Here is a 26,273-nt window from a genome sequence, read left to right on the forward strand (position 1 = left end):
GAATGAAAGCTAACAAGGTGTGGAAGTAAGGAGAGAGATGTGCCTTCTTAAGAACAGAAGAGGAGGAAGGAGAGAGAAGAGGCTTCATTTCTTTTCTTTTTCCTTTTTTTCCTTTCGGGTATGGCCAACTATAGATGAAATTGGGGTTTGATTTTCGAAAGCTTATAGTATTGCTTTAAATTAAGGATCATTTGCATTAATGAACAAATATATAAAAGTTTCAATGTTTCATTAGGTTTAAATATGTTAATTTTGTATATATATACAGTTAGCTTATGTTGGATATATATGATTAACTAATATGAAAATTAATTAAATAACTAATTGAAAAATAATACAGAGTATTAATTTATTAGGTTTTTGTAAAAAAATTACTCATTTTGTTCTTTTTTCTTTGTCCTTTCTTTTCCGAGATATATTAAAATGGAATTTCTTTTTTCCTAATTGTTGGCTGTTATGTTAATGTTTTTTAACTGGAATCCCCATTGTCATATGGTCAGCTAGCTAATAGTGATGGATCAATTAAAAGAGTTTACATATATATATCTATATATATATATATCTATATATAATATTTGTCNATTATATTTATGTACCTAATTAATGATTGTAGTTAGTTGTCTATATATGGATTTTAATTGGTTTGTTTAATTTCCTTGTTTTGATTGTCTTTTAACCCATTGCATTGAATTAAGAACTTGCAACATATTTTTTTTTATAATATATAATTTTTAGGTGAATTTCATTTTTTTTATAAACAATAACCTCATGTCTTGATTCTCCATGCATGTATAAATATTCTATGGTTGGTACTTATTATAAAATGCATTGACTCCCAAAATTTTCTTATAAATTTTAAGACAAATGGGGCTAATCAAACATAAATATAGCTAACAAACTACACAATCATTGCTTAATTATTTAGTATTTTCTTCCTAACATGATTCATGTTCCATTTCTCACTAAAATCTTTGTTTTCCTTTTTTTTCTTCACCGGGCAGCCCAAGTTTTAGAATTTTGCTGAAAGTCTTCACCTCACGTCTTCACTAGGTTTGGTTGGAGTTAAGGCCCAAATCAATCTAGAAAGGTTCATTCAGCCTGGGCCTAAAGCCCATGTAAATACATCAAACATTCTTCATATGGGCTGAAGGAAGCCCTATAGAAGGATCCGAATTTCAACAACCAACCAGCCACTCGAAGCTTGACCAATGTCATTTCACATAAATTTCCTCTTAAAAACATCCATTATGTTCTTCAATCTAATGATGGATGAATCTGAAGGTAATAGAAAGGATTCAATCCATTTCCCAATCTTTGCTTTGAACTTTCCAAGGAATTTTGCTTAAACTCCACTAGATCAAGCAAAGAAAAAGCAAACAAAAAATTCAGAATCAAACTATTCACAAGTTAAATCTTTACTCATAAGCAAAACTTAACTAAACTGTAAACTCTGGACCAAATTCTCTTTTGAAGAACTTTCCATGGTTAAACTATGAACCTTGAGAAGAAGCTATGACTAGTGTCATTGACTTCTTCATTTGGCTTGGAAAACGGTTCACATTGTCGAAAAAATCATGAGCAATGAGAAGATGAAGAAAAAGATTAAGAGGCCGAAGAAAGGCAGAGTCATGTGGTGTATAAATTGGAAACAAGAGTGGTAGTTGGCCAAAAAAAAAATTTCTTGGATTTAATTAATGATAGTAGTTGGTGGACTTTATATTTAATTAATTCATTTCTTGAATTACGATTAACTTTTTTTTGTCCTCTAACTTGTTCTGTAATCTTATGTATTAAATTATTTTATGCAATTTTACACATTTTATATGAGAGTTAGGTGATAATTTATTTTGTAAAGAGTTAACCTCTTGTCTTGATTGATCTCCATATAAATAAAATATTTAATGCTTGGTCCATGGACTATTTTATTCCCAACATAAAATAGTATAAATGTAAGACAAGTTGTGCTAATTAAACATGAATGTTGCTGTCTATACCAAACACTACTATTAATTACATAATCATTACTAGGCTGTTAAGGCTTTAATTATTTATTTTCTTTCTAAGAGGATTTATGTTCTAAGTTAGGACCGCCTCTAGATCACTTGTTTTCTTGTTTACGGAAACGAGAAGAAATGAGAGATGGAGCTGCTTCAACATTTTAGCCATGAACATCCGCTGATTTTCAATGAAGAGCAAGGCCATGAAAGTGAGGAGCAGGCTTATTGCTCAGGATGTGGGGAGCTGGTGTCGGGTCCAAGCTTCAGCTGTGTGGAGTGTGGGTTTTACCTTGACAAGAAGTGCGCCGAGGCACCTTCACAGCTGAATCACCCCTTTCATCATAACCACAGCCTTAATCTTCTAGCAAGCTCGCCATATGATGCAAGTCTGTCTGTTATTTGTGATTTCTGTGACGAAATATGTGACAGGTTTGTTTATCATTGTTCTTGTGAATTAGACCTTCATATCAAATGTGCTTTGTTTTCATATAACATTGCTGAAAAAAGAATTGGAGAGATTCAACAAATTTCCACCATGGATCCATTGATCTCTAAGGAAAATGGTGATGAAGAACTCGAAGGAGCTGAGTGCTTTGCATGTTGGAAGCCATTACTAGATTCTGTGTATTTATCTCCTGATTGTGGATTTTACCTACATGCCAAATGTTTAGATCCATGTGCAGTCAATCACCTTCCCCTCCATGAACATCCTCTTATTTTACAGTTTAACAGTGAACTTCTCTATTGCAAGATATGCCAAGAAACCCAACGTAGGGGATTTGTTTATTGTTGTTCAATTTGCAAGTTTGCTCTTCACATTGAATGCGGGTCACCACCACCAATTATTGAAGATAAAAGTCACCAACACCCTTTTGTCTTATTTTGTAGACGTGTCTCATTTATTTGTGATGCATGTGGCACTGAAGGGAATTATGTATCCTACATTTGTTCTACATGTGGCGTTATAGTTCATAGAAAATGTATTTCATTGCCACGCACCCTCAAACACCCAAGGCATTTTGAGCACCCTATTTCCCACACCTATTTCCTTGGGCAAGATAAGTTTAAATTGTCGGAATGCAGAATTTGCCATATAGAGGATGTGAATTCAAAGCATGGAAGCTACTCTTGTTTAGATTGCGATTATATTGTCCATGTGAATTGTGCAATAGAAGATTATAAGTGGTACAAATTTGACGAGTTAGATGAGAATGTTGAAGAAAATTCAGAATTGCAACCATATGCTGTTGTTGAGGAGACTAAAGATGGAGAAAATGTGATAGCTATCGAGATAAAACATTTTAGCCATCAACACAACTTAATCTTTAGCAATGAGATCAAGGATGATAAATGTTGTGACGGTTGCGTGCTATCCATCTCTACTTCTTATTATTATTGTTCACTGTGTAATTTCTTTCTCCACAAATCCTGTGCTGAATTACCAAGAAAGAAGCATCTCTGGTTTCACGATCACCCAAAGCTTCATCCACTTACTTCAGGCTACATTTTCCGATGTGTAATTTGTGAGTGTGAAACTAGTGGTTTTGCCTACACTTGTGCTAAATGCAAGGACTACTTTTGCCTTCGATGTGCTGTATTTTCTGATAGCCACAAGTGTCAAGGACATGAACACGTCCTCCCTTTTTATGAAGATTATCAAGGGTTGTGTAATGCCTGTGGTGAGTCTACAACATGTGCATACAGATGCAAGAAATGTGATTTCTCTTTGCATGATACATGTATCAAATTACCACTTAAAGCTCAACACAAATCTGATGTGCATCACTTCACACTCACTTATCATGATGGTAATAATTATTCAGAATCTCATTATTGTGATATTTGTGAAGAAGAAAGAAATCCAAACCATTGGTTTTATTATTGTGCAAAATGTGACAATTCAGCTCATCCCAACTGCCTTCTTGAAAAATACTCATTTATCAAGCTTGGGAGCATCTACACAAAAGGAGATCATTCACACCCTCTCACTTTTGTCCAGAAGGTTCATTATTATCCAAAATGCCATGATTGTGGTGAGCCCTGCCTTGATCTAGCTCTTGAATGCAGAACAATTGGATCCAACTATATTGTTCATTGGGAATGTATAAAATATCAAAAAGTTGGAAGATAAAAATATTATTGTTTGCCAAAATAATTATTGTTGTTCAAGCAGCGATGAGACAAATAAGCAGTTTGATGATGGCACTGAAATATGCTGCTTTGCATGGTTGTTCCTAAACTATTTGTAATTATTCTGTGTTAAGTATTTGTGTCCTTATTTGGTTATCGTCATATGAGAATTTCCAAAATTCTGACTTGATAGAGGTAATGTAATTAGAATTAGTTTATGATATTTCTATTACATATTTGAGCATTGGAAGATTGCTTGGTATCTATAAAGTTCTCTATTTTTCAACTCAATCAATTGATTTGCTATTACTATGATGTGTTTATTATAGTTTATTAGATGTTATGCACTATTACATGCTTCAAAAATGCTGAACTTCCTCTTTGATTATATTAATTTGTACAGTAGTTTTGCACATAAATTTCCTCTTTAAAAACATCCATTATGTTCTTTTGTTGATTCTTCAATAATATTGTATACATGCTCGTTTTCTCATGATGGATGAATCTAAGAGTAATAGAAAGAGTCCAATCCATTTCTTAATCTTTCCAAAAATTCATAACTCTTTTCAAAAGTCAAAAGATTTGCAAGTTTCATCTTCACTCATAAGCAAAACTTGACTAAACTCTAAACCAAATTTTATTTTGAAGAATTTTCCATGCTTAAACTATGAATCTTCAGAAGAAGCTTTGCTTTATTAAAGAGATTGCATTAAATCATTCTATATTATTATCAAAGATGATAACAATGCACAGAAATTTGCCTAAGAAACAACTACAAGATCAATGTATAAAGGAATGAAATTTAGCAACAAGCAGACAACTTGAGAGGAAAAACTTACTTCTATACCACGAGCTCCCAAGGGAAAAAATTTATATTTTTGCTAATCTTTATGACTGCAAATATAAAGAATTTTCCTTTCCTGATTCTACATTAATGTTCAATTTCCTTCTTCAACTCTTAAGAATCATGTTACATTCTTAGATGTGATATAAAATGTCCATGAATAAGGCAATATGTTCGATGTTTAGATGGGCTTAAACACTTTAAAATGATAAGAGATGGAGAGATTTGGTGAGTTTATAATAATAAGATTTTGCTAACCTTGTCCTAAAAACACTTTTTAAGATTACGAAATTAAATAAAATTTTTAATCTCAATGTATTAAAATTATTACATTAACTATCAATTAGATTCAATGTATGGTTTTTTAGATTGTAGATTTTTTTTTCTTTTTGTGCAGCTTATACTTTGGATGTGCTGCTTCTTGATTAGCTACGCTTTGAGAATGGTTCTACTTGCTAATAACCATGGCTTCCATTGGTTGCTTACCTTTTTAAAAAAAATAGCACAATTGATTAGAATATAAATGAAACAATCTAAAGTTTAAAGTTTGAGTGATCTCTTTCTTCACCTTTCTGTCTCACTTTCCCTCCCACTCAAACTTAAAATGAAATGTTTAGTTTAATAAGGTTCCAAAGTAGCTATTTAGTCTCAATTTAATCAAAACAACTAAACTAATCAAAATTCTAAACTATTTTAGCCTCTGCCTTTAAGACAAAAGCAACAAAATCAGTACCATTGAACATTTTAATAAAATAACAAAGACAATGTGAATACAAGATAAGAGAGGGAGGGATGGGATGTAATGGAAATCTTAAAGATAAAAGCACTCCTGTCTATAAGAAAGAGATTGACAACATCAAAGATGAATATACCTTATGATACCTAGCTTTCTTGTTAAGCTTTACAAGCATCAAAAACATATAATTTGTAATCCAAAATCTCATGTAAAAAAAAAAAAACCATTCTAAAATTTTGAAAGTAATTACTAATTCTCCCTCCAATTGTACGCCAAGAAGATAAGCAAGAAGGAAAAGAGAATGAGAATACTCTTTTGATTAAAAGGACAGAGAATGAGAATGCTTCTTCCAATTCAGCTTCGATATGTGATTGAGATTGATGTTCCTTCGTTTTGCATTTTGTTTTCTTTTGTTTATCCTTTTGTTTTGTTTTTTTACTTAGTACTATTGATTATTTCATCTAATGCTTCAACTTAGAAGTCGAAATAATTGGTCTTTATATAATAATTCCTGTGGGATTTATATGTTTTCTTTCTTTTTTGTTTTTTAAACATTTAAAAGCGGGCATTTTTTTCTAGGTTCGAAGGAAGAGTCATAGCTTCTGTTTTTGGCATGTTATTTGGTTGTTAATGCTCTGTTTCATGAAGTTTATAAGATCATAGGTTCTCTAGTTTGGAACAGGTTTCATTACTCTGAAATTTATGTATATTGCTCTTAGAAATAAATGGTTTTCATGGATGGCTTTCTTTGGCCTTTATATCTTTCAGGTTGCTTGAGTATATTAATGCTTTATCTAGTATTATTACACATTTGCATCCAATTCATTTTTGGTATTTTTTGGGCATCGTGCCCCTTCTGCTGTTTTTGTTGTAGAATTTGTATATGTCTGCCTCATTTGGGTTTAAGGATAAGAGGACTCTGAGAATATTTGGGTTCAAAAGCTGTACGATTGTTTTCCCATAACATTTTTTATTTCTGTTGATTTCTTTATTCCAAGTAGACATGTTATATCCACCCTTTGGTGTTCCTTGAAAAAAAAGGCTTGGTTGCTTGGTTCCCTATTGTTAATCACATGAAGTTGTCTTACTTTTCAGAAAAAAAAAAAAGGAAAAGACTAAAGAGAAAGAAAAAGAGAATATTGAAGCCATTCCAAGAGAAAAGGAGCAAGAAAGGGACAAAGAACTGCTAATTGAACACGAAAAACAAAAGAAAAAAAAGTACAACGTCTAGTGCCCAATTTAGTTTCGTGGATCAATTTAATTTGGTTATAGAAACTAAATAAGTTTAAGAAAAAAAACATTCTAAAGTTTTGAAAGTAATTACTAATGTTCCCTTGAACAAGAAGAAATGAAAGAAAAGAGAATGAGAATACTCTTTTGGTTAAAGGAAAAGACTAAAGAGAAAGAGAATATTGATGATACCATTCCAAAGAGATGAAGGAGCAAGAAAGGGATAAAGAGCTGATAATTAAACAAGATAAACAAAAGAAAAAAGTCTATATCTATCATGCAATTTAGTTTCATGGATTTATTTAATTTATCTAACTTGTAAAAATTGCAAGGAATAATTGTATATCTGTTGCAAGCTTAGAACCTTACAACTAGGGCCTTGTTATTTCTTTGAACTAAGAATCTAATTAGCATGCTGCTTATTTACTTTAGTGGGAAATTAAATAGCTTCAATTGCACAGGAATTAAAGGCATTTCTCAATTCAATAGAATATCTTTGATTATTGCTTATTTTAGATAACTTTCTAAAAATTGCTTCCATTAGATAATTAACTAAAATTTAAGATTTTGAAAAGAGAATGATTAAATTAACCATTTAGACCAACAATCAATAACATGTTATCCTCTTCATAAGAATCACCCTTCCAAAATTTAAAAGAATATATCTATTTCTTAATTTATACCAATCTTGTCATGAGTAAAGAGAAAGCAATGTTTGTATCGACTGGAACTTGCTTCATCGAATCTGGGCAATGATTTACTGCTATTGTAGACTATGAACCTTTTGTAAATCATTCTCTGTTTTTGCATATTAATGAATATAACTTTGCTTTTCAAAAAAAAAAAAAAAAAGAAAGCAATGAATATAAGAGATTACTTTCAATAAAAATAAATTATGAGTGCATATATATATATATATTTTTTCTTTTACTTTTAAAGAGTAACCTTTAGATGCTCGACCTTTACTCTCCCTCGAAGTTATGCCATTCTAATTTGATAGTTCTCATAGATTTTTTGAGATAAAATAGAAAGAAATAAGTATTTTTTAATGTTTTTCGAAAAAGATAAATTGTTTCATTTCAAAATGTAATTATATATATATGTATAATATTTTAAATTGAACTTGAGATGTTGATGTCTCATATTAAGAGAAAGCTTGGGTTCCTATTGATTGGTAATACCATACACACTTATACAATATGAAAAAAACAGTGCATAAATTCTTGGTTTTAATTACAAATATTGTTTAATTAATTAAAAAAATAAAGATGAATTTGCTGAAAATAAAGAAAGAAAACAACAGTAAGAATTCCTTTCATTCTAAACAAGTTGCCACTCTCATATAAATATTTGAACCATGGACTTAAGCTTCCATAAATAACCATAAACACATTTTGCTGCTAATCAACCCACAAACTTACAAAGAAACAAACAGAAAGGAGAGATGGAGCTGCTTCAGCATTTTAGCCATGAACATCCACTGATTTTCAGTGAAGAGCAAGGCCATGAAAGTGAGGAGCAGGCTTATTGCTCAGGATGTGGGGAGCTGGTGTTGGGTCCAAGCTTCAGCTGTGTGGAGTGTGGGTTTTACCTTGACAAGAAGTGCGCCGAGGCACCTTCACAGCTGAATCACCCCTTTCACCGCAACCACAGCCTTAATCTTCTAGCAAGCTCACCATATGATGCAGGTCCGTTTATTTGTGATTTCTGTGGTGAAATATGTGACAAGTTTGTTTATCATTGTTCTTGTCATTTAGACCTTCATATCAAATGTGCATTGTTTTCATATAACATTGCTGAAAAAAGAATTGGAGAGCTTCAACAAATTACTCGTATAGATCCATCGATCTCTATGGAAATTGGTAATGAAGAACTCGAAAGAGCTGAGTGCTTTGCATGTTGGAAGCCGTTACTAGATTCTGTGTACTTATCTCCTGATTGTGGATTTTACCTACATGCCAAATGTGTTGATCTACCTGCAGTCAATCACCTTCCCCTCCATGAACATCCTCTTATTTTACAGTTTAACAGTGAACTTCTCTATTGCAAGATATGCCAAGAAACCCAACGTAGGGGATTTGTTTATTGTTGTTCAATTTGCAAGTTTGCTCTTCACATTGAATGCGGGTCACCACCACCAATTATTGAAGATAAAAGTCATCAACACCCTTTCATCCTATTTTGGAGACGTGTCCCATTCATTTGTGATGCATGTGGCACTGAAGGGAATTATGTATTCTACATTTGTTCTACCTGCGGCATTATAGTCCATAGGAAATGCATTTCATTGCCGCGCACCCTTAAACACCCATGGCATTTTGAGCACCCCATTTCCCACACCTATTTCCTTGGGCAAGATAAGTTTAAATCATGGGAATGCAGAATTTGCCATCTAAAGGATGTGAATTCAAAGCATGGAAGCTACTCTTGTTCTATTTGCGATTATATTGTCCATGTGAATTGTGCAATAGAACAATATAACTGGTACGATTTTGATGAGTCTGGAATAATAGATGAGAGTCTTGAAGAAAATTCAGCGTTGCAACCATATTCTATCATTAAGGAGACCAAAGATGGAGAAAATGTGATAGTCACCGAGATAAAACATTTTGGCCATGAACACAATTTAATTTTAAGCAATGATGTCAAGGATGACAAATGTTGTGACGGTTGCGTGTTATCCATCTTTACTTCTTATTACTATTGTTCACAATGTAATTTCTTAATTCACAAATCTTGTGCTGAATCACCGAGGAAGAAGCGCCTTTGGCGACACAGACACATGAAGCCTCATCAACTTATTACTTCAGACGGCATTCGCATATGTGATTATTGTAGGAATAAAACTAGTGGTTTTGCCTACACCTGTGTTGAATGCAACGAATGTTGTTGCCTTCGATGTGCTTTAATTTCCGTTTCTCTCAAACATCAAGGGCATGAACACCCCCTCTCCATTCAAAAGTATCAAGGGTTGTGTAATGCTTGTGGTAGGTCTTTCAAGTTTGCATATACATTCAGATGTAAGAGTTGCAATTTCTCTTTGCACCTTAAATGTATGGATCTATCACATAAAGCTCGACACAAATCTGATGTGCATCATTTCATACTCACTTATCATGATGATAATGATTATTCAGAATCTCATTATTGTGACATATGTGAAGAAGAAAGAAATCCAAACCATTGGTTTTATTATTGTGCAATATGTGACACATCAGCTCATCCCCATTGTATTATTGGAGAATATCCATTTATCAAGCTTGGGAGCATCTACACAAAAGAAGATCATCCACACCCTCTCACTTTTGTTCAGATGGTTTATTATTATCCAGAATGCCATGCTTGTGGTGAGCTCTGCCTTGATCTAGCTCTTGAATGTAAAACAATTGGATGCAACTACATTGTTCATTGGAGATGTGAAGAATTTTCTTTGTTCAGTAGTGATGAGACAGATGAGACAAATGAGTAGTTTAATGGTGGCACTCAAAACTGCTGCTTTGTCTTGTTGTTTCTAAACCATTCTGCCTAAGTATTTGTGTTCTTGTTGGATTGTTATCATTTGAGAATTTCCAAAATTCTGACTTAATAGAAATAATGTAATTGGAATTATTTTATGATATTTCTATTACATATTTGAATATTGGAAAATCGTTTGGTATCTATAAGAATCTCTGTTTTTCAACTCAATCAATTGATTTGCTATCACTCGAAGAGTTTATTACATAGTTTATCAAATATTATGCGTTGTTATGTGTTTCAGAAATGCTGAATTTCTTCTTTGATTATATTAATTTTTTAGTAGTCTTGCACATAAATATCCTTTTAAAAAAATCTATTTTGTTCTTTTGTTGATTCTGCAATAATTGTAAACTTTATCGTTTTCTAATAATGATGGATGAATCAGAAAGTAATAGAAAGAGTCCAATCCATTTCCTAATCTTTGCTTTAAACTTGTCAAGGAATTTTGCTAAAACTCCATTTGGTCGAGCAAAGATTTATCACTGTCTTTTGCATTAAATCATTCTATAATTTATCAAAGATCATAACAATACCTGCAAAATTGCCTAAGAAACAAGTACCATAATGTCAATAAAGGAATGAAGAATTGTACAAAAGATTCTTTTTCCAGGTATAACTTTGACAGATATTACAATCAATAATAGAATGTCATTGACTTCTTCATTTAACAGATAATAAGAACAACCCAAGTGCCTTCAATTCTTTCCTCCAAACAATCTCCCCTGTAAAAGAAACATATTTTCTACCAAAAAGAAAATGTAAAAAAAAAAGGAAAACTAAAAGTTTAATATTACCTCTTGATAATACAACAACTAATTAAATTTGCTTGTGTTAACGTTTCATTAATTGTAAATGATTTAATGTTATGTAATTGAGGGTGAGCCCATGTTTAAATTTTCTCGTAGGTTCATCCCCTTAAACTCGTTAAATTTGCAGGGAAGATTCCAGAGGTTAAAGATTTTATACTTGCTAGTAACATAATTGATTAGAATATAAACGAAACAATTCCAAAATAATCAACTAAGGTTTAAAATTTGAGTGATCACCGTTTCTGCTCCTCTTTCTCTCCCTCCCACTCTCCCTCCACACTCAAACTTAGAACTTTGTTTGATCATATTTGAAATGTTTAGTTTAATAAGGTTTCAAAGTGAATACAAGACAAGCGAGGGGTGAGATGTAATGGAAACCTTAAGGCACCACTGTCTATAAGAAAGAGATTGACAACACCAAAGATAAATATTTTTTTTTTCTAATTTTCAAAAAAAAAATCAAAGACTAATATACCTTATGATACCTAGCTTCCTTTCTAAGCTTTTCAAGAATCAGAAACATGTCATTTATAATCCAAAATCACATGTAAACAAAAGCCATTCTAAAGTTTTGAAAGTAATTACTAATGCTCCCTCCCATTGTACGCCAAGAAGAAAAGTAAGAAGGAAAAGAGAATGAGAATACTCTTTTGGTTAAAGGAAAAGACTAAAGAGAAAGAGAAAGAAAATACTGATACCATTTCAAGAGTAAAAGAGCAAGAAAGGGATAAAGAACTGCTAATTGCAAGGAATAACTGTAAATCTATTGCAAGCTTAGAACCTTACAACTATGGCCTTGGTATTTTTTTGAGCAAAGAATCTAATTAACATGCCGTTTATTTACTTTAGTGGGAAATTAAATAGCTTCAATTACATAGGAATCAAAGGCATTTCTGAATTCAATAGAATATCTTTGATTATTGCTTATTTTAGATAACTTTCTAAAAATTGTTTCCGTTAGATAATTAACTATAATCTAAGATTTCGAAAAGAGAATGATTAAATTAACCATTTAGATCAACAATTGATAATGTGTTATCCTCTTTATAAGGATCACTCTTCCAAGATTTAAAAGAATATGTCTCTTTTTTAATTTATACCAATCTTGTCATGCGTAAAAAGAAAGTAATAAATATAAGAGATAACTTTTAATAAAAATAAATTCTGAGAGCATAATTTTTTGTTTTGTTTTAGTTTTCAAGAGTAATCTTTAGATGTTCTGCCTTTGCTCCCCTTCAAAGTTATGTCAGACTTTTGATAGTGTTTATATATTTTTAAAGATAAGGCAATAATAGTCATTTTCTAATTCTTTTTGGAGGAGATAAATTGTTTAATTCCAAAACGTAATTATATATTATTATATAATTAAGTTGAGATGCTGATGTATTCTCCTTCAGACAAAGCTTGGGTTTTCTATAGATTGGTGTTACCATGTACCCTTATATAATATGAAACGAATGTGCATAATTCTTAGTTTTAATTAGAAATATTGTCTTTCTTTACAATAATCAAAATATTTCATTATCATATGTACCAAAAAGTTATTAATATGATATTTTATTATCATACAATGCTAAGTTGGCCTAGAACACTGTAAATTGTGTGCCTTTTATCAAACAGGTTTAAGGGAAGCTAGGAAATGATAAAACAGAGGATCTCGCTTGGCAAACAAACTAATGTAATCAAGCTCATGTGCTTTCTCCAACTACCCAAATTTCTATTAGAAAGTTAGATTAAGTCCAAATGAATTAGATTAAATATGATCAATTTGACAAGAAAATATTGGCAATTACTTACTTTTGTAGAAATGTGCATTATTTTTCGTATGAAAATATAAGCTTAAATATGTTGCTTGCGTACATCCATTTATCTTTATTATTGAAAAACATTATAATGAACTCTAAAGCTATGATGGCTTCTAGTTTCCAAAACAAATGTATGGTTGTTTAGATTGTAGATTTTTTTTTCTTTTTTGTGTAGCCAATATTTTGGCTATGCTACCACTTAATTAACTGCCAATCTGGTTTAACTGAAAATTCTAACCATTTGTACTCTTGTGATTTGGGCTACAAATGGCGATTTGGTCATACATATTTTGTTTTGACAATGAGAAATGACAATTTTTTAAAATTTTCCTTGAGGGAACACCTTATCAATTAGAACTTCATACTTTTACTTGGAAGTCTCGTGTTTGAATTTTCATATAAATAAGATGAGATTTATAAAATGACAGAAGGTTAGTTTTTATTATGTAGTCCAAAATCAAAAGGAAAAAAAAAAACCATTCTTAAGTTTTAATTTGGTTATGGAAACCAACTACAAAAAATTGAAAGGAATTTGTAAATCTCTTGCAAGCTTTAGAACCTTACAATTTTTTAAAAAAATTTTCCATTTGATAATTAACTATATATAATCCAAGATTTTGAAAGCAAATATCCAGGGTATTATAGAGAAAGAGTGGGTAGATGTTAATAATAATGAAAAAAAGAAGAAGAAAGAATAGGTGAAAAAGAAAAAAAGAAAAAAGGGAAATAAAGAGAATTTTACTTTATTCTTTTCAAGTTTATTTTGTGATTAAATTAACCATTTAGATCAACAATCAATAACGTGTTATCCTCTCTATAAGAATTACTTTTTCAAGATTTAAAATAATATATCCTTTCTCATAAGTGAAGAGAAAACAAGGAATATGAGAGATAACTTTTAATAAAAAAATAAATTCTGAAAGCATAATTTTTTTTTTCTTTTACATTTTAAGAGTAACCTNAAAGCCATAATTTTTTTTTTTCTTTTACATTTTAAGAGTAACCTTTAGATGCTCCACCTTTGCCTCCCTTCAAAGTCATGCCATTATTTTGATAGTGTTTATAGATTTTTCGAGATAAGGTAGAAATAGCCATTTTCTAATACTTTTCAAAAGAGATAAATTGCTCCATTCTAAAATGTAATTACATATATATATATTTCAAATTTAAGTCGAAATGCTGATGTGTCCTCTTTCAAATAAAGCTTGGGGTTCCTATTGATTGATAATACCATATACACTTATACAATATGAAATATATGTGCATAAATTCTTGATTTTGATTAGAAATAATTTTTCTTACAATAATCAAAATATTTCATTATCATATGTCAAAAAAATATTAATATGTTTTTTATTCACAACATATTTATTTTGCTTTGGCTACCATGGGAAACAGTGGAAAGTAATTAGAAAAAATTAAAGATGAATTTGCAGATAAACATTGAAAGAGATGGGAAATGAATCTTCCATTTAAAAACTAGATTGTTATTCGAAGCAGAAAGAGATATATTAGAAAGAAAGAAAGAGAAGAGGGGTAAAAATTCCTTTCTTTTTAAACAAGTTGCCATTCTCATCACCGAAACAATATAAATATTTGAGTCATAGGCTTAAGCTTCCATAAGTAACCATTAACACATTTAGCTGCTACTCAAACCAAAAACTTACATAGAACAAAAAAAAAAAGAGAGATGAAGCTGCTTCATCAATTTAGCCATCAACATCCACTGATTTTCAATGAAGAACAAAGCCATGAAAGTGAGAAGCAGGCTTATTGCTCAGCATGTGGGGAGTTGCTGTCGGGTCCAAGCTTCAGCTGTGTGGAGTGTGGGTTTTACCTTGACATGAGGTGCGCCGAGGCACCTTCACAGCTAAATCACCCCTTTCACCGCAACCACAGTCTTGATCTTCTAACAAGCTCGCCATATAAGACAGGTTCGTGTACTTGTCATTTCTGCAACAAAAAGTGTGAGAAGTTTGTTTATGATTGTTCTTGTACTTTAAACCTTCATATCAAATGTGCTTTGTTTTCGTATAACATGGCTGAAAAAAGAATTGGAGAGCTTCAACAAATTGCCCGTATAGATCCATTGATCTGTACGGAAAATGGTAATGAAGAACTCAAAAGAGCTAAGTGCTTTGCATGTTGGAAGCCGTTACTAGATTCTGCGTACTTATCTCTTGATTGTGGGTTTTACCTACATGTGGAATGCACTGATCTACCTGTGGAAATCAATCACTTTTTTCATCATGAACATCCTCTTATTTTACGGTTTTGCGGTGAATATTTTGACAACATTCGCCAGCGTCTCCCTTGCAACATTTGCAACATAACCCCACGTAAGGGAATTTTTTATTGTTGTTCAATTTGCAAGTTTGCTCTTCACATTGAATGTGCATCACCAACACCACCAATTATTGAAGATAAAAATCATCAACACCCTTTCACCCGACTTCGGAGACGTGTCCCATTTGTTTGTGACGCATGTGGCTCTTCAGGAAATCATGTATCCTACATTTGTTCTATATGTGACATTATGGTCCACAGGAGTTGCATTTCATTACCACACATCCTCAAACACCCAGGGCATTTTGAGCACCCCATTTCCCACACCTATTTCTTAGGGCAAGATAAGTTTAAATTGTGGGAATGCAGAATTTGCAATCTAGAGGATGTGAATTCAAATTATGGAAGCTACTATTGTTCTGATTGCGAATATGTTGTCCATGTGATTTGTGCAATAGAAGAATATAATTGGTATGATTTTGATGAGTCAGGAATAATTGATGAGAGTCTTGAAGAAATTTCAGCATTGCAACCATATTCTATTATTAAGGAGATCAAAGATGGAGAAAATGTAGTGGCAATCGAGATAAAACATTTTAGCCATCCACACAACTTAGTTTTAAACAATGACGTCAAGGATGATAAATGTTGTGACGCTTGCGTGCTACCCATCTCTACTTCTTATCATTATTGTTCACAGTGTAATTTCTTTCTCCACAAATCCTGCGCTGAATTACCAAGGAAGAAACATCTTTCGCTTCATAGTCACACGAAGCCTCATCAACTTACTTCAAACCGCATTTTCAGATGTGCACTATGTTGGAACGAAACTAATGGTTTTGCCTACACCTGTGCTGAATGCAACATTTGTTACTGCCTTCGATGTGCTTCAATTTCTGATTCTCTCAAATATGAAGGACATGAACACCTCCTCTCCTATCAAAAGTATGAAGGGTTGTGTAATGCTTGTGGTCAATCTTTAAATTATGCATTCAGATGTAAGCGTTGCAATTTCTCTTTAGGTGAGGGTTGTCTCAAACTACCACTTAAAGCTCGACACAAATCTGATGTGCATCATTTCACACTCACTCATCATGATAATGATTATCCGAAATCTCATTATTGTGACATTTGTGAAGAAGAAAGAAATCCAAACTATTGGTTTTATCATTGTGGAATATGTGATAATTCAGCTCATCCCAAATGTGTTCTTGAAAAGTACCCATTTATCAAGCTTGGGAACATCTACACAGAAGAAGGTCATCCACACCCTCTCACTTTTGTCCAGAAGGTTCATTATTATCCAGAATGCCAAAGATGTGGTAAGCCCTGCCTTGATATGGCTCTTGAATGTAAAACAATTGGATGCAGCTACATTGTTCACTGGGAGTGTATAAAACCTCGATTTTAATTTCTTTTTTGTTTTCAACCATAATTATTGTTGTTCAAGTCATGATGAGACAAATAAGCAGTATGATAATGAGACTCAAGATTGCTGCTTTCCCTGGTTGTTTGTAAACTGTTTGTAATTATTCTATGTAAGTATTTGTGTCCTTGTTTGGATTATTATCATTTAAGAATTTTCAAAATTCTAGCTTGATAGAAGTAATGTAATTGGAATTAATTTAAGATATTTCTGTTACATATTAAACATTGGAAGATCACTTGGTATGTATAAAGTTCTCTACTTTTCAACTCAATCAATTGATTTGCTATCACTCGAAGAGTTTATCAAACAGTTATTAGATATTATGCGCTATTACATGCTTAAAAATGCTGAATTTCTTCTTCGATTATATTAATTTTTTCAGTTGTCTTGCACATAAATTTCCTTTTAAAAATGTCCCTTTTGTTCTTTTCTTGATTATTCAATAATTGTAAATTTTCTCGTTTTCTAATAACGATGGATGAATCTGAAAGTAATGGAAAGAGTCCAATCCATTTCCAAATCTTTGCTTTGAACTTTTCAAGGAATTTTGCTAAAACTCCATTTGGTCGAGCAAAGATTTACCATTGTCTGTTGCATTAAATCATTGTATATTATTATCAAAGATAATAACAATACATCTAAAATTACCTAAGAAACAAGTACAATAATGTCAATAAAGGAATAAAGAATTTGTACAAAAGATTCTTGTTCTAGTTATAACTTAGACAGATAATACAATCAATAGAATGTCACTGACTAAATGAAGATATTGAGAACAATCCTGATGCCTTCTATCATCTCTTCCAAACAATCTTCCCCGTAAAAGAAACATATTTTCTACCAATAAGAAAATGTAGAAGAAACAGGAAAATTAACTAAAAAGGTCATTAAGTCTTGAAAATACAACAACTTATTAATTTTGCTTGTGTTTAATCTTTCATTAATTATAAATTGCTCTTCTTGATTTAATGTTCTGTGATTGTAGGTGAGCAGGTTCATCCCTTTAAACTTGTTAAATCTGCAAGGTAGATTCCTGAGGTTAAAGATTTTATACTTACTAATAACATAATTGAATAGAACATAAATGAAACAATTCAAACATAATCAACTAAAGTTCAAAATTTGAGTGATCTCCCTCTCGACTCCTATCTCTCTCACCCTCCCTACCACTCTCCCACCACCTCCCCTTCTCACTCAAACTTAAAATTTTGTTTGATCTATTTCAAAGTGAACACAAGACGAGAGTGTGGGATGTAATGGAAACCATAAAGAGAAAGCACCACTGTCTATAAGAAAAAGATTGACAACATCAGAGATGAATATACCTTATGGTACCTAGCTTCGTTGCTAAGCCTTCCAAGCATCTTTATTCAACGTCGTTTGTTCAAGCAGCGATGAGGCAAATAAGAAGTTTGATGATGGCACTCAAAAATGCTGCTTTTCCCGGTTGTTTCTAAACTATTTGCAATTAGTCTCTGTAAGTGTGTGTGTCCTTATTTGGATAATTATCATTTGATAATTTCTAAAATTCTGGCTTGATAGAAGTAATGTAATTGAAATTAATTTATGATATTTTTATTACATTTTTGAACTTTGGAAGATCGCTTGGTATCTATGAGGTTTTTTATTTTTCAGCTCAATCAATTGATTTGCTATTACTTGAAGAGTTTAGTATAGAGTTCATTAAATGTTATTGGCTAAAAATGCTGAATATCAGCTGATTATAAATTTCCTCGTAAAAACATCTAGTATGTTCTTTTGTTGATTCCTCAATAGTGGAAAAAGTCCAATCCATTTCCTAATCTTTGCTTGAACTTTCCAAATAATTTTGCTTAAATTCCATTTGGTCAATCAAAGACAAAGCAAACCAATAATTCAGAACTCTTTAGATCAAATTCTCTTTTGAAGAAATTTACATGGTTACCCTATGAACCTTAATTTAGAGCAAGCTTTGATTTATGTAAAGAGAAAAATTTCTCATTGTCTGTTGCATTAAATCATTCTATATTGTTATCAAAGATGATAACAATACACCAAAATGCCTAAGAAACAAGTACAAGAATGTCAATAAACTTTGACAAATAATACAGTCAATAGAATGTCACTGACTTCTTCATTTGACAGGTATTATGAACAACCCTGGTGCCTTCCATTCTCTCCTCCAAACAATCTCCTGTGTAAAAGAAACATAATTTGCTCTAAAAAGAAAATGTAAAAGAAACATGTTGCCTGGTAACATCTTTTTATCTTTATTATTGAGAAACATTATAATGAGCTCTAAAGCTTTGATGGCTTATAGTTTCCAAAACAAATGTATGGCTGTATAGATTGTAGATTTTTCTCCTTTTTTGTGCAGCCAATATTTTGGCTACGCTACCACTTAATTAACTGCTAATCTGGTTTAACTGAAAATTCTAACCATTTGTACTCTTGTGATTTTGGTTGTAAATGGCGATTTGTTTCATACATATTTTGTTTTGACAATGAGGAATGACAACTTTAAATTTTTCTCTAGGGAACAGCTTATCAATTAGAACTTCATATTTTAACTTGGAAGCCTCGTGTTTGAATCTTCATATAAAAAAGATGAGATTTATAAAATGAGAGAATGTTACTTCTGATTATGTAGTCCAAAATCAAAAGTGAAAAAAAAAAACATTCCTTAGTTTTAATTTGGTTGTGGAAACTAACTAGTAAAAATTGTAAGGAATTTGTAAATCTTTTAGAAACTTACAATTTTCTAAAATTTGTTTCCATTAGATAATTAACTATATATAATCCAAGATTTTGAAAGTAAATATGTAGGGTATTCTAGAGAAAGAGTGGATAGATATTAATAACAATGAAAAACAAAAAGAAGAAAGAAAGAATAGGTGAAAAACAGAAAAAAAAATGGAAATAAAGAGAATTTTACAATATTCTTTTCAAGTTTATCTTGTGATTAAATTAATCATTTAGATAAACAATCAATAGCGTGTTATCCTTTCTGTAAGAATCACTTGTCCAAGATTTAAAAGAATATATCTCTTTCTCGTGAGTGAAGTGAAAACAAGAAATATGAGAAATAACTTTTAATAAAAATAAATTCTGAAAGCTTAATTTTTTTTTCTTTTACATTTTAAGAGTAACCTTTAGATGCTCCACCTTTGCCTCCCTTTAAAGTTATGCCATTATTTTGATAGTGTTTATAGATTTTTTGAGCTCAGGCAGAAATAGCCATTTTCTAATACTTTTCGAAAAAGATAATTGTTCCATTCTAAAATGTAATTACATATATATATATTTCAAATTTAAGTCGAGATGCTGATGTGTCCTCTTTCAAATAAAGCTTGGGGTTCCTATTGATTGATAATACCATTTACACTTATACAATGTGAAATATATGTGCATAATTAAATTCTTGCTTTAATTAGAAATTTTTTTTGACAATATTCAAAATATTTCATTATCATATGTACCGAAAGAAAATATTATTATGTTTTTTGTTCACAACGTAATTATTTTACTTTGGCTACCATGGGAAACAGTGGTAATCAAATAGAAAAAATTAAAGATGAATTTGGAGATAAACATTGAAAGAGATGGGAAATGAATCTTCCATTAAAAAACTAGATTGTTATTTGAACAGAAAGAGATACCTTGGAAAGAAAGGAAGAAAACAAGGGTAAAAATTCCTTTCTTTTTTAAACAAGTTGCCATTCTCATCACCGGAACAATATAAATATTTGAATCATAGGCTTAAGCTTCCATAAGTAACCCACAAACACATTTTTAAACAAGCTACTCAACCCACAATCTTACAGAGAAACAAAAAGAAAGGAGAGATGGAGCTGCTTCAACATTTTAGCCATGAACATCTACTGATTTTCAATGAGGAGCAAAGCCATGAAAGTGAGAAGCAGGCTGATTGCTCAGCATGTGGGGATCTGGTGTTGGGTCCAAGTTTCAGTTGTGAAGAGTGCGGGTTTTACCTTGATAAGAAGTGTGTCGAGGCACCTTCACAGCTGAATCACCCCTTACATCGCAAACACTGCCTTGATCTTCGAGCAAGACCTCCATATGAAGGTGCATTCTTTTTTTGTCAATTCTGCTTCAAAAAATGTGAAAAGTTTCTATATGATTGTTCTTTTGGATTACTCTTTCATATCAAATGTGCTTTGTTTTCATATAACATTGCTGAAAAAAGAATTGGAGAGCTTCAACAAATTGCCCGTATAAATCCATTGATCTCTACGGAAAATGGTAATGAAGAACTCAAAAAAGCTAAGTGCTTTGCATGTTGGAAGCCATTACTGGATTCTGTATACCTATCTCCTGATTGTGGATTTTACCTACATGCCAAATGCGCTGATCTACCTGCAGAAATCAATCACCCTTTTCATTGTGAACATTCTCTTATTTTACAGTTTTGCGGTGAATATTTTGAATTTAGCCGGCATCTCCCTTGCAACGTTTGCCAAGTAACCCAACGTAAGGGATTTGTTTATTGTTGTCCAATTTGCAAGTTTGCTCTTCATATTGAATGCGCATCACCACCACCACCAATTATTAAAGATAAAATCATCAACACCCTTTCATCCGATTTCGGATACGTTTTCCATTCATTTGTGATGCATGTGGCTCTTCAGGGAATCATGTATCTTACATTTGTTCTACTTGTGAAATTATAGTCCATAGGAGCTGCATTTCATTGCCACGCATCCTCAGACACCCATGGCATTTTGAGCACCCCATTTCCCACACCTATTTTGTTGGGCAAGATAAGTTTAAATCGTGGGAATGCAGAATTTGTCATCTAGAGGATGTGAATTCAAAGTATGGAAGCTATTCCTGTTCTGATTGCGATTATATTGTCCATGTGAATTGTGCAATAGAAGAATATAATTGGTACGATTTTGATGAGTCAGGAATAATAGATGAGAGTCTTGAAGAAAATTCAGCATTGCAACCATATTCTTTTGTTAAGGAGATCAAAGATGGAGAAAATGTGGTAGCAATTGAGATAAAACATTTTAGTCATCAACACAACTTAATTTTAAGCAATGACATCAAGGATGATAAATGTTGTGATGGTTGCGTGCTATCCATCTCCACCTCTTATTATTATTGTTCACAATGTAATTTCTTTCTCCACAAATCTTGTTCTGAATTACCGAGGAAGAAGCATCTTTGGGATCACCGTCATCATGGTAAGCCTCTTTCACTTACTTCAGAGTTCATTTTCCAATGTGTAATTTGTAAGTATGAAACTAGTGGTTTTGCCTACACTTGTGCTATATGTGAGGAATATCTGTGCCTTCGATGTGCTTTAGTTTTTGATAACCCCAGATGTCATGGACATGAGCACCCCCTCTCACTTTCTCGTGTTGATCAAGGGTGGTGCAATGCTTGTGGTGATTCTACAAAACCTGCATTCAGATGTAACAGTTGCAATTTTTATTGGCATGGGAATTGTCTCAAACTACAGTATAAAGCTCGACACAAATCTGATGTGCATCATTTTACACTCACTTATCATGATAATGATTATTCAGAATCTCATTATTGTGATATCTGTGAAGAGAAAAGAAATCCAAATCATTGGTTTTATTATTGTGCCATTATGACAACTCAGCTCATCCCCAATGTGTGCTTGGAAAATACCCATTTATCAAGCTCGGGGGCAACTACATAAAAGAAGATTATCATCCAGACCTTCTCACTTTTGTCCAAAAGGTTCATTATCCAAAATGCCATAGCTGTGGTGAGCCTTGCGTTGATCTATCTCTTGAATGTAAAACAATTGGATGCAGCTACATTGTCCATTGGGAGTGTGTAAATGCTTGATTTTAATTTCTTCTCTTTTTCACCATATATAATTATTGTTGTTCAAGTAGTGATGAGACAAATAAGTCGTTTGATAATGGGACTCAAAATTGTTGCTTTGCCTGGTTGTCTGTAAACTATTTATAATTATTTTGTGCAAGTATTTGTGTCCTTGTTTGGATTATTATCATTTGAGAATTTCCAAAGTTCTAGCTTGATGCAAGTAATGTAATTGGAATTAAATTATGATATTTCTATTACATATTTGAACATTGAAAGATTGCTTGGCATCTTTTAGGTTCTCTATTTTTCAACTCAATCAACTGATTTGCTATCACTCAAAGAGTTCATTAATGTAAATTCTCTTTTGGAGAAACTTCAATCGTTAATCTTGAGAAGATGCTTCAATGGAGAAACTTATAATTGTCTAAAACACAAGTACAAGAATGTCAATAAAGGAATGAAGAATTATAGTAAAGATTTTTTTCTAGTTATAACTTTGACATGTCAATTAAACTTTTATCTTTTTATTGCATTCAATTAAGTCTCTTTATTTTCAATCAAGTAAGCCTCTCTCGTTAACATTGACTAACTTCTATTTTAAATACTTGAGCCAATCATTTTTGAACATATAGATGGATAAAAAAGTAAAAACATAATTCTTAATTAGCAATATTTAATGTCATGTCATATACTAGTAAAATGATAAGAATGACATGTCAACTTGTCACGTGCTAGATTACATAGTACAAAAGTACCAACTGTACTATTTACTAATATAAGTTAGGTAATTGTTAGTGAAAGAAATTTATTTGACTCAATAAAAGTTTAAGAAGTTAATTGAACACAATAAAAGGATATCGGCTTAATTGATTATTTTTTTTTGTATAGTGCAGAGGTTTATTTGAGTATTTAACCTTGATTCTTTTATATATTACATGTAATTGATCTCAACCATAATTCTGCTTTCTTCATTATTTTCAGTTTCTTGAAGATATTGAAGAACAATAAGACCTGTTTCTGGGCCGGTTCATGTAACAGATAAGCTTCTTCTACTTTCTAGAAATGCTACAAAACCATCCTGAAACTTTTTTCCTCATCTTTGTTTTGTTTAGTTATCCTTATTTTTTCTTTTGTTTAGTTAATTTTCTTGTGATACCATTCCTTTCTTTTAAAATTTAGCTCAGCTCATGCATGTTTAAATAATTGAATTTGATTGTTGTTATTTGTCACTTAGCTACTTAGTTTGACATTTCAAATGCAATTAAACAATATTTGAATTGGAATGAGAGCGAGAAGAGAGGAGAGATGATTCCAATTTTAAACATTTTTATTATGTTTGAAATGTCACCAATCGACTCTAGTTGCTTGGGTCTTACATACTTAACAATTATCCAGATAGCTTATAGCTACATCAATGTCTCTACTGTTTCTTAATCCCTTAATCCTTTATGTTTATTTCACAAGAGAATAGAAAGGTGAAGCTGGCCAAGCCTGCTTGTCAATGCTGAAAGAAAATATCTACAAATAACAAACTTATATCCCGCTATCCTCAACATAATGAATCAAAATTATTTCAAATTTTTAATTCCATGCGAAGTGTAAATTAATTTTTAATTTTGTGCGAAGTGTAATATTTTTAATTCCTTGCAAAGTGATATTAATGCATTTTCCATTCTTTGCCACAGTAGGAAACAAATATAAAAAAAATTATTAGTAAATATTAGAAACGCATAAAAACCATAAACTACAAGACAATAATTTCCAAATAACATCCAACATACCTTTAACATATATGAAGATCGACCAACACCTCATTTAGATTAAACAAAGTTTGTTGTCAATGCACAATAATTAATCAATGTTCACCTTCAAACATAGAAACTAAACATAACAATGGAAATCAACCCTCGTATATACTGTTCCTTAAAAGAAATAGCAACAAGTTTCAAAGATAAGCAGAACAACTAGAAGCTTCCACATATAAAAAAAAGCAATACAAATATTCCAGTATGTTAACCGAAAGCCAAGTAATCATGCAATTTAGATAATTATTATGGTACTTTACTCAAAAAATTAACATCAATTCACATTTGTAGAAGAAAAGGTTAGAGAGATTAGACGAATAATTCTAAAAAACAAACACTTATAAGAAGGATTGCTTCAGGGTTTGTGTGGGAGAAGCCATGGTTAATCACCTTATTTTTATTTTATTTTTATTTTTTAAATATTAATAATTTGTAATTTAATTATTATATTTTATTATTAATATTAATAATTTATTTATAATTTAAAAATTATTATGATTAAAATATTAGTATTTTAATTAATTTTAAAATTTAAAATATTGATTTTTATAATATAATTAAAATTTTAAACCTTTTATTTTAATTTTTTTTCTTGTCTTGTTCTTTGATTGATCACTAGGGATGTGGTCGATGTAATAGAACGTTGACCTAGCATTCCTCGTGGTCGAATTGGCCACTAAGGCACCAAATTGGCACTTCTCTTGACTAATCTAGTCATGGAATGCCAGATCGCAACAGGAGTTGTCCGATTGCTCATATTTGGTCCTAAAGCCACCAACACTAATGTCCTCCTTCAGTGGTGGATAGAGGAAATTTATAGAGAAGAGAATATAGGAACCAAAAGAGAGAAAGAAAAATGATAATGATAATGAAAAAAACTTTTTATAGATTTTTAATTGTAATTTTTTAAAATGAGTAAGGGCATTTTAGTTTTATAACTTTTATAGCATGTTTGGTTGGGTCTATTCTCAAAAATTTTCCCCTTGGTCTTGGGAGGAAGCTATTCCTCAAAATCTTGCAAAACCTTAGAATAGCTAATACCATTTCCCCCATGGTATTAGCTATTTTACACCTATGGAAATAGAATCCAAAACATTTTGGATTAAAATGTCCTTACCTACTTTTAAAAATTACAAACCTAAACTTAAAAATTAATATTTTAAATTATTAATTTTAAAATTATTAAGTAAAAATATAAATTAAAAAATACAAATACAAATAGAAAAAAAATAAAAATTATACTAATACTTAATAATAAATTATTAAATTATTAAAAATTTAAAGTTTTAATAAAATTAAAAAGTAAATGATTAAAAAAGAAAAAAATTTCTTAATTTTTCTTTTGGCATAAATTTTAGTAAATTATATGAAAAGTATTTTTGTTTTTGATGAGAATAAATCTTATTATAATAAAGAATTTAAGTTCTCAATTATATATTAAAAAATATTTTGTACTTCAAAATTAATTAAAAGTATTAATATTTTAATCATAATTATATTTAAATTATAAATAAAATACTAATATTTTAAAATTCTACTGATTAAATTATTAATAAAATATTAATATTTAAATTATCAAATATTAATATTTGAAATAAATTATAAAGTATTAATATTTTAAAAAAATAAAATAAAAAATCATATTTAAATTTTAAGTAAANTATTTATATTTAAAAAATAAAATTAAAATAAATAATATATATAATAAGGAATATTTTTATCTTTTTATTTTTTTTAAATTATTTTTATTAGTCAAACACTATAATAAGTTATAATAACTATTCCTATTCTATTCTATTTGTTGTAAAAAACTAAATAATAACTATTATATTGTATTTTTACTTTATTCTATTGTTACAAAATAATTATTCTATT

The 26,273-nt window shown here is 31.0% G+C and overlaps 4 protein-coding genes across 4 annotated transcripts; all 4 read left to right on the top strand.

Moving 5' to 3' along the window:
- LOC108663694 lies at positions 2,104–4,418 on the top strand. The gene has a single exon (XM_018128973.1). The coding sequence runs from the start codon at positions 2,140–2,142 to the stop codon at positions 4,126–4,128; it is 1,989 nt and encodes a 662-aa protein (XP_017984462.1). The 5' UTR covers positions 2,104–2,139; the 3' UTR covers positions 4,129–4,418.
- LOC18585793 lies at positions 8,281–10,513 on the top strand. Its single transcript, XM_018128969.1, has one exon. It carries the CDS (start codon positions 8,382–8,384, stop codon positions 10,404–10,406), a length of 2,025 nt encoding a protein of 674 aa, XP_017984458.1. The 5' UTR covers positions 8,281–8,381; the 3' UTR covers positions 10,407–10,513.
- On the top strand, positions 14,711–16,928 carry LOC18585794. Its single transcript, XM_018128970.1, has one exon. The coding sequence runs from the start codon at positions 14,761–14,763 to the stop codon at positions 16,765–16,767; it is 2,007 nt and encodes a 668-aa protein (XP_017984459.1). The 5' UTR covers positions 14,711–14,760; the 3' UTR covers positions 16,768–16,928.
- LOC18585796 lies at positions 20,610–22,718 on the top strand. The gene is made up of 2 exons (XM_018128742.1): positions 20,610–20,850; positions 21,348–22,718. The coding sequence occupies exons 1-2, from the start codon at positions 20,610–20,612 to the stop codon at positions 22,457–22,459; spliced, it is 1,353 nt and encodes a 450-aa protein (XP_017984231.1). The 3' UTR covers positions 22,460–22,718.

Source organism: Theobroma cacao, chromosome 10 (assembly GCF_000208745.1).
Source record: "Theobroma cacao cultivar B97-61/B2 chromosome 10, Criollo_cocoa_genome_V2, whole genome shotgun sequence".
Classification (NCBI taxonomy): Eukaryota; Viridiplantae; Streptophyta; class Magnoliopsida; order Malvales; family Malvaceae; genus Theobroma; species Theobroma cacao.

Excerpts from the sequence above, each read along its gene's own strand:
- LOC18585793 (XM_018128969.1), top strand. The coding sequence starts at position 8,382 with ATGGAGCTGCTTCAGCATTTTAGCCATGAACATCCACTGATTTTCAGT.
- LOC18585796 (XM_018128742.1), top strand. The coding sequence starts at position 20,610 with ATGGAGCTGCTTCAACATTTTAGCCATGAACATCTACTGATTTTCAAT. Across the intron at positions 20,851-21,347 it reads AGCAAGACCTCCATATGAAG|ATCAACACCCTTTCATCCGA; the intron begins GTGCATTCTTTT and ends AAAGATAAAATC.
- LOC108663694 (XM_018128973.1), top strand. The coding sequence starts at position 2,140 with ATGGAGCTGCTTCAACATTTTAGCCATGAACATCCGCTGATTTTCAAT.
- LOC18585794 (XM_018128970.1), top strand. The coding sequence starts at position 14,761 with ATGAAGCTGCTTCATCAATTTAGCCATCAACATCCACTGATTTTCAAT.